We start from the raw sequence: 9874 nt of genomic DNA, 5'->3' as shown, positions 1-9874 counted from the left end.
ATCTTGTAATTTAGTTATAATTAAGTAATTGGGTTACGTATACATGCTTATTATTTTAATATTAATATTTTACAATCCCCAATTATTTTCTTGGAAACAATTTCTATTAAAATCTATTTATATTTTTGATTCTTAATGTGATTTACTCTTAGTTCGAATATATAATGTGTGGTTTAATATTACAATATATTAATATTAATATTTAGAAGCTTTTTAGGATTTTTTTTTAGAGGCTATTTAGAAGTATACAGGTCCAACATTTCTAGCAAACAACCCGCCAACTGTGTGGGCGTTATTTATTATAACAATTTTAGCACAATTAACAAAATAGGAATCATTTCCATATATTGTACAGCTTAATACTTAGGTACCTGTCAATTGACGACTGTATTTACCTGTTACATTCAGTGACAATAGTGGTATAATTTGAGTGGGAGGTAGGTGGGCATTTGCCCCTGTCTGATTGAATAAGAGTCAAATGGCTGATGAAATAACATAGCTATATTTTTTTTTCTAATTTTGCGGAAATATAATTATGTAAGCACTATAAGCACTAGAAAACTGTTATGTAATTATTAATATTTATAGTTTTTAGTTCAAATATATAGACGCTGATACTATAAAAATTCTAAAAACAAAACGGTCACTCTTAAATTTATCCTTGATCTCAACAGATCTATAACAGAAGGTAAAAATTTTCGATTTTTCAATTACGTGTGACAGGCGTATTTTATATTGTAATTTAATTTGTTAGACCCCTCTAGAAAAATATAAAATGATACAACTGAGGTAAGTATTTACCATAATTATTTCGCTACTCCACGTCTCTTTTTCTATGAAATTAAGCTGTTTATAGACACGTATAAAATTATGTAAGATGGGAATTATATCGAGATAAAAATGTAAGTGCAAGAAATCAGCTTGCGAGCGAAGCGATCTGTTTTTTTGTTGTTCAATTACCTCATTTGCCTATAATAAGGCTCTACTACATAGAATGGGTATGCTATGCCACCATTTTGCGACTCATTTATTTTTAATGATAAAATAAAGGGGGAGAAATCCAAATTCACATAACATTATTAGTCGCAAAATGGCGGTGTAGCATACCTGTATATATAGTGCCCTATCTATAAGGGCTGGTCGAAACCTTTGCCGCATATTATTAAAAACTGAAATGACGCCACTGCGATACAATTATACTATTCATAATATATTTAATAAAATATATAAAAGTATACAAAAAATATTATATATCTTTAAAATATATTCAAATAGAGGTACCAAGATATTTTCAAAATTACCTATTACTATATTGAAGAACTTGTTCAAACTTGTTCAGTGTATTGAACAAAAATATTTGTTTTGTTACCTATACATTTTGCGAGCGTAGCGATCGTATTTGTAATATAGTTATATATTTATAGTTACCTAATATTTTAACCAAATGAACATTGGGCTGATATCAATTTAGCCCCACCCTAAGAAAAACTTAAATGAAGCCCCTGCGCACTACCCTCACCTGCTACAATTACAAAATGTCCCGACCAGTCATAAATTATAATATTATTGGAAAATTAAAATAAATGAATGTACTTATATTCTTATGAGATACACTGCAGTGACGTAGCCAAGAGGGTATTTGGATGTTTACCCTCATCCCCATTCCATATTTCTACCCTAATAAATATATTATTTATACACAAAATTACAAAAACATTAAAAAAACTTTAGTTTAATTTATACTTAAGCCCCTATACTTCTTTCGTAGTCCTATGCCATTGTAGATACTCGTAAGTCATCACTAAAACAGTTAGGTACCAGCAGCAGGCTATAATTCCCACAAAATAAATATTATGATAAACTTGAGGTTAATTTACAAAACATTCCTTCTGCCCATTTAAAAATCAAAATTAAGTATTATAATATTACATTTTAAAATCATAAATTTAGACAATTTATTTTTGTGTCTAAATTGTTTTCTATATTACAATAATATACAAGTGGATAGTGGCGTCGCCAGGATTATGACATGGTGGAGGTGGGTTAAGTATTTAGGTTTTTTTACAGTCCTCCTAGTTTTTACATTAAATTAAAACTCACATTAAAGATCCATACCCATCCGCGTATCTGTTGCAAGGTAGGAACTTAGAACCCTAGGATTTATCAAAGGCGTTTCAGCTGAATTTCTCGCCTGCTCCTTTAAAAGTACCTACTATATACTGCGCAGTGCGCATTCATCGGGCAAATACCCTTGAGTATAGTTAAGTCATTCTCATTTCAGACATACCACAAGTAACTCGATCCTGCTTGAGCGAGTACAGTGGACATTTTTATATTTTACTAGTCGAACTTTAAAAATTGAGTGTCCACCGCATTACTAATCTTTAATTCTCAAGCATGAAGCAACCTTGTATGGAGTCGTTGGCTGATCAAAGACACACTGCTAACTTGAATTTTCTACCAAAAATTGTACCTGGACATATTATAGACTCTCCCGATTTACTCTCTAAATTAACCTTCAAGGTACCTCGTCATCCAACGCGTAATTCTGTTCCATTTTATACTCGCTCATCTACAACTAATAATTATGGCCGAAATGCACCAACGCAACCCTTCTGAACACTGACACAATATTCTTCTCATTTATATGTAGGTATGTATATTTTGTTAAACCTTCATAATGTTCTATATACTTTTCAAATACTGTCACCATTATTGCACCATGTTAAATTGGACCTTGTAATCAAAATAAATAAATAATTAATAAAACATTATCGATTTGAATGGTGTTTTTAATTTTTATTAAAACATGCAAATAAATAATATCAACAAATGATAATTTTTAACATTTTTACTTTTTAAATGTTTTTCACTTATATAGTTATACAATATGATTGAATAATTACTTACACTAATATTTAGCCTCATAAATGTCAAATATTTATTTATAAATGATTCATAATTTATATGATACCTATATAGGCCATAATGTCCTAGTGTTAATAGGTACTTGCTACTATAGTACAAAAAAGGTACAATTCGTCGACAAGCATTATTGATTATTATATTATACTGAGATTTGAGACGGACTAAAATTTGACAATTATGTGACATAACGTTGTCACGTGTTGGATTTACAATCCCATTTTAGTACCATGTAAAACAACTATAATAGGTAATAACTCGAAACTCTGGAAAAAAATATTAATTTGCAATGGTCAATGGTAATATTAAAAACCGAGGAAGACGCTGCTGTAGGTTTTGAGTGTACCTTATCACTATATATCTTGTCATAGAGCCAGTTACTAATTGAGTAGGAGTATGAAAAATGCTTATTTATTTTTTGTCAAAATTACAACTTGAAATTTCTATAAAAAAAAGTCGTGCCTATAAAATATTGTATTTATTTTTAGAATGCTTTAGAAAACCTTTAGTTAAATTGCCAAGCTTCTTGATAAACAGATTTTATCATTGTAAATCAAAAATGTCTAATGTCTGACACTCTGATTATTTATTTTTGAAGTGTACAACATTTTGTCGAAAACTGATATTTCGTAGATTGTAGAATATATTCCCGGTTTTTCGTAATTTTTATAGAGTTCTTCCCGATTATTTAAAAAAAGTATTGTTGATGTTTCACTTTCTTTCTTCTACGGTGAACGTTTGAATAATTTTTACCACATAAGGTATTGACTTACAAAAAAAAACTCACACTTCATTGTAAAACCGTCTTATAGGTATAATATACTTCAATAGATCAATCTTATACAACTTTCAGACAATAACTTTCAACTTTGTTTTTATCATAAATCATAATATTATGCGTATAGGTAGCTAGGTAGGTACCTTTATAATAATAACAATTATATATACAAATCGTATCTTACAATAGTTTTTACATATGTACAAAGTTTGTCCGCGTAAGCACGAATATTTTGAATTGTAAAATTACAGTATAGTACCTACATAATACTATCCTACATAATATACACGGTGAGGAGGGTAGTGCGTGACTTTTTTGTCACATTTCACTATCGTAAAATAGTTAAAATATGTTTTATAATAATTGTTTCCAAGTATTTAAAAACGTATAATATAATACAAAATATTGTCGACACTATATTATAATATTATGTTGATGTCATCCCCGCGGTAATCTCATATTATATAATAATAATTAGCGGGAGAGGTTTGCAGTTTGGAGAGCAAAAATGTCAACAGCTATAATAATAGGTTTAGATCGATTGCACACCCGCTGCACATATAATGTAATAAGTAACGGCAGATTTCTTACGGGCGGTCGACACCTTATTATGTATACATATATGATATATGTCGCACAGCAGCTTTCGAGGAGGGGTGGCGGCCACCTACACCTGCACCCCTCTACACGGGCGGTATCAACGAGTAGGGCGCGTAGGGGATGTCGTGGTGTTGGGGCGGCAGAGCGTAGGGCGCGGACGCGGGTGACTGGGCAGCGTCGGCGCCTCCACCGGGCGACGGGGTCGACTGCAGCAGTTCGGTCATGAACCCGATGTACGTGATGGCCAGCCTGAGCGTTTCGATCCGGGACAGCCGCTTTTCGTACGCGAACGTGGGCACTTTGCGCCGGAGCTTGTCGAACGCCTCGTTCAGGTTGTACATGCGCCTGCGCTCGCGTATGTTGGCCGCACGCCGTTGCGCCAACGTGGCCACCCGCCGCCGGATTTTCTTCGACGACGCCATTGATGACGACTTTTGCGAACTACTGCCGCCGCTTCTGAAACAATCATAACAATAATAATATATTATAATGTACTCGACTCGATGAAACAACAACAAAATGGCCGCTGCCATCTACAAAGACAATGTTTGTATCTACCCTTTAGCGGTAGGTACCTTATAAGTCTTAATATATAAAAGTAATAATTTATTTTTTCGAATAATCATAAAGAAAAATGAAATAAGAAATTTTACTATTGACCTCCTCCCCCCCCCACCAAAAAAAAGGACGAAATACATTTCACTTTCTTACCAAAAGATGTTGAAGTTGAATTTTGAAGCATTTTTATTGCTCCAACAGAAATAAAAATACCGAATTTAAAACCAATACATTCATCGTTCCGCTCAAAATCTAAAACGCTTAATTCGTTCATTTTGGTTTTCAAAATTAATCTAGCCAGTGAATATTGGTTGTGCGATTATGGTTGGTTCATCTTTTTATCCTAACATAACGACCATAACGTTACATTGCCTAGCCTTTGGCCGTTCAATAATTCTTTATACATTTACCAATGTAACTTTTAACCTTAATGTAACTTAGATAGACCTTAGTTACATAACTGTAACTTGTATCTAGTTACCTACTCAACATAAAAGTATCTGGTAACTTGTAACTAGTTACATAGTTTTAGAATAACTTATATAACTTGTAACCAGTTACAATAAATTGAGTAACTTTCCCAACCCCGAAAATACTAAATAGTATTACAAACGATGTTTAAATTGATAATATAAGTAAGATTTGTCAGTACCTATTGCCAGATAATAAAATTGCCTCATAAAGCACTCGGTCCTCTTGCTGTGCTTCGTATTTATCACGAATTTTACGCAGACTAAATAGTCATTATAACTTCAAATAAAAATGAAAATATTTTACTTGCAGCAACCAATTTGCAATAAGCAGTCATTTGATATGACTTGATATGAGGCAACGATAATTTAAATAAATCCTCTCACAAAATCAAGTATATGGTTCTATTAAACCATGATATTGTTCTATACGGTTAAGAGTTAGGTTAAACATAAATTACCAAAAGAGTTTTCAATAAGTTATTTTTAATAATATCTTTGACAATCAAGAAGACACAATAAAAAATTATTAAGAATATATAATTAAAAAAAGGCGGGTGTGGCTCTTCTGTACAGACGTACAGTGAATTACAAGTGGGTCACTGTATTGACGGTGTTAAATTTGAATTTCCGCTACCTATATGAGAAATCGAATGAATATCCAATGTTGTAAAAATAAGAACTTCAAACGCTCATAAAAATTTAATTTGATCTGTTTGTAGACATTTTATTTTTTTTTTGATAAAGGTAGAAAAACTTATGGGGAATCTTGTATTACATTTTCAAATCTTAGATTTAAATAGAACATTTTTTTATGAATTTCTAATTCAAAAATTATGACTTTATTTTCAACATTTTTCATCTGTCTTGAAACATTATATTATGAGCCTTCTATTGATTTTTCAAGTTTTTATACGCAACAAAACATTTTTTTTTTTATATATATTGAATAAAAACCTAAAAAAAATTGGAAATTGAAGATGTCGTAAACAGCTCAAAATATTTTGAAAATGCAATGAAGTATAGAAAATGCTAATATAAACATTCAATCAAAATTTCATATATCTACAGTAATTTGTTTTAGAGTTACACCAAAAACCAAAATCGATTTTGTCATGAATCGATTTTGCGTATAAATTCCTGTTTTTCCTTAATTTTTCTTTTGTTTTTCATGGCGCCTTTGAAAATACTGGAAAACTTTTGACCCCTCATAGTACCAACTAGATTCTGTTGAAGAAAATACAAGCACTTTTACTGTAGGTACCAAAAGGTGATGAGTGATGACAGACCAAAAAAAAAAATTAAAAAACACACATCATTGTAAAACCAATACATTCATCGGTCCGATCACAATCTAAAATTAACAAATAAAAAAACATAATTTGAACAACTTTTAAAATAGTTAATATGTTTTATTTAAGTTCTATACGTCGTTTAGCGAAATATGTAAAATATGATGGAGATAGGAATTTTGCGAATGTCTATTGTTGGAACGTTTTTTTTGCTCTACTGAAATGTTGTCATTTTGGTGTTAAGTGATTTGCGAATTAGGTTGATGATATGATAAGTCCGTATTATCAAAGAAGAAACTAGTAACCATAGTTGAAACTTGAAGCTGTCCTATCAATATAATATAATACAATATTATATTATTGTCGATTTTAATATTATTAAATATTTACTATTTTCAAATAGCATACCAGTATACCAATATTGAACATAATATTATTATTATTATTTAAATATGTACTATCAAAAATTGGTAGGTATCATTATAAGATCTTGGGGAAGCGAAAATTCTCACAGGGGAGGTAGCTGCCTCCCCTGCTTCTCGCTTGCGCACGCTTATGGGTATCTGAATTATTAATTTGAGATGAGTTTAGTTTAAATTAGTACATTAGAAATAATCACTATTAATAATTTATTTACTGTACATCAATAGAGAATAAGGACAAATTTTTGAAGAATATAAAAAAGTTAAAAAAATATATTGATGTACCTAGTTGTTATTATAAAATAATTTAAAATTAACATATACAATCAAAATGACAAGATGTATTATGCATGAAAAACGATCGATAGACAACTGAGCACAATAGTCAATTTCATTGATAACTTAGAATTAGTGAGTATTGAATCTGAGTGTATAAAAATATAAAAAATAATATTATCGTAGGTAGTTGGTTTCGTGATTTTTCTTTGTATTATTAAAATAGAATAATATACAATCTATAGACTATTTTCATGTATAGTAAAACATACCTATATGTACAATAAGCAAATCACAGAATTTGTGATGAACACTGTGCTTTTTTCTATTGGGGCGTAGTGGCATATTCTATTCCTTTAACAGTATTATGATCATTGTTTTATTAAAAAATATTAGTTCTAATACGATTAATTCAGTAAACAACTTGTTTAATTAATACATTATTAGTTACGATAAATTGTTATCAAAATCCAAAATGAAATAATAATAATAATAATAATACTAATTAGTAATTTCTTAACAATAAAAAAATAACTCACTAACGTAATAGTGTTAAGAATTGAGATTCTACATTTAATAATCTAACCACTGATATAGTTGTTTACAGTAGCGTGCCGAACTGACAAGCAGACCTGACTACCTGAGGCAAACTATACAATTTGATCCCCCTCCCCACCACCAACAGTTTTTTCACTATTTTTTTATATTACCTATTCAAAATAATAAATATTAATAAGTTTTTTTAGGTATAAAAGTTGCACATCTATACTAACACACCCACCCACCCACCCAAATTTCCCTTGAGGCAATTGCCTTAAAAAATGACTGTTCGGCACGCCACTGGTTGTTTATAAAACTATTGAAATATTCAAATATGTATTGAATAATCTAATATCTTATACAGTTAAATTAAATAAGAATACTTTTTCAGCCTATAATATTAATAGGTAAATTTTATGATATTATTCTGATTAAAGTAATTTATTTTATCATTACAGGCATTAAATTAAGTTTTTCCGAAAAAATGTCTTTTAAAAATGTCATTATGTGACGTGTGTACAGTATACAATTTAATAATGTAGGTACTCCAAAAGTCTAAAAGTCTAAAAGTACCAACGAATAATATTTTTTAGTTATAACTTATAACAAAATAACTAAAATCATTATTCTTGGTTTAATATGTAATTTTGTCTAAATTTGAACTAAAAATACTTATAAAAAAAAATTGTGCATTTGGATCTTTAATGTCTATCAACTGCTATTATAAGAACATATAAGGAATCTTGCATACAATTGTCATGCTTTTTAGCCTAACGAATAAAATTGTATTGACATTTATAGGATAAAAAACTAAATAATTGAAAATTTCAAGTATCTATAAATAAAAAACGAGACAAAATATTTTGAATATATTATCATATTATATAGAAAATGATCAAATGAACATTTGATAAAAATTTTGAGTACCTGTACGATTATTAGTTTTTGAATAACAGCAAAATAAGAAAATCATATGAGAATTTGTCAATTTACGGGTAAATATCCAACTTTTTACGATCGTAAGAAATTTATTTGACTTTCCAGTAAACTTTTGTTTTTGTGAAATATAAGAAAATTAAAGGAAATGTTGTATTAAAGTTTTGAAACTTAGAAATAATCTGAAATACCTACATAGAAAATTGTTTATGAATTTCTAAATAGAAATAATTTGCCTATTTTTGTGATTTTGAAGTTTGTCAACATTTTAACTTCAGAATTCAGACGATTATAAAAATTTATTGTGAATTTATGCTCAACTTTTTTAGATTCTGAGTGGAACGATGAATGTATTGATTTTACAATGATGTGTGTTTTTTTTTATTTATTTATTTATTTTTTATTTTTGTGTCTGTCATCGCCATTTAGGACAGTAAAAGTGCTTGGATTTTCTTCAACAGTACCTTTTCTGATAGGAAAGTGAATCTAGTTGGTACTTAAGGGGGTCAAAAGTAACATTTTTCCAATAGTTTTCAAAAGCGCCGTGAAAAACAAAAGAAAAATTAAGGAAAAACGGGAATTTTTACGCAAAATCTGTTTTCGAGAAAATTGATTTTGGTTTTTGGTGTAACATTAAAACGAATGACTGTAGATACATGAAATTTTCACTGGTTGTTTATATTTCCATTTTCTATACATGATAAAATTTTCAAAATATTTTGATTTGTTTTGAGCTGTTTACGGACAATTTCAGTTTCCAATTTAATTAGTTTTTTTTTCTATGAATGTCAATAAAACTTTATTTGTTGAGTAAAAATACTTGAAAATTTAATACAAGGCTTCTACTATATTGTTACAATGACATTTGAAAAATATTAAAAATCCTTAGTCACAGTTTTTTTTTATTAGCATTTAAAGTTTAAAAATTGACAAAATATGGAAAAATTATTTTGAGTTTATAATTCGTAAAAATTTTTATTTTAGAACTAAGATTTTAAAATGTAATACAAGATTCCTTATAGGATAATCTACCTTTATCAAAAAAAAAATGTCTATAAAAAACTCAAATTAAATTTT

The 9874-nt window shown here is 29.3% G+C and overlaps 1 protein-coding gene across 1 annotated transcript in view; it reads right to left on the bottom strand.

Annotated features, from left to right (window-relative positions):
* Nucleotides 1-3714: 3714 nt before the first annotated feature.
* The window catches only part of LOC100568889 (protein Fer3), a 13325-nt gene continuing 7165 nt past the window's right edge, over nt 3715-9874 (bottom strand). Inside the window, exon 3 of the mRNA XM_029491220.1 lies at nt 3715-4759. Within this exon, the coding sequence (XP_029347080.1) occupies nt 4387-4759 (373 nt within the window). The 3' untranslated portion in view covers nt 3715-4386. The remainder of the gene's footprint in view (nt 4760-9874) is intronic.

The sequence above is a fragment of the Acyrthosiphon pisum genome, chromosome A3 (assembly GCF_005508785.2).
Source record: "Acyrthosiphon pisum isolate AL4f chromosome A3, pea_aphid_22Mar2018_4r6ur, whole genome shotgun sequence".
Lineage (NCBI taxonomy): Eukaryota > Metazoa > Arthropoda > Insecta > Hemiptera > Aphididae > Acyrthosiphon > Acyrthosiphon pisum.
The sequence above is the reverse complement of the archived record's forward strand: the minus strand, read 5'-3'. Positions and strand labels throughout refer to the sequence as shown.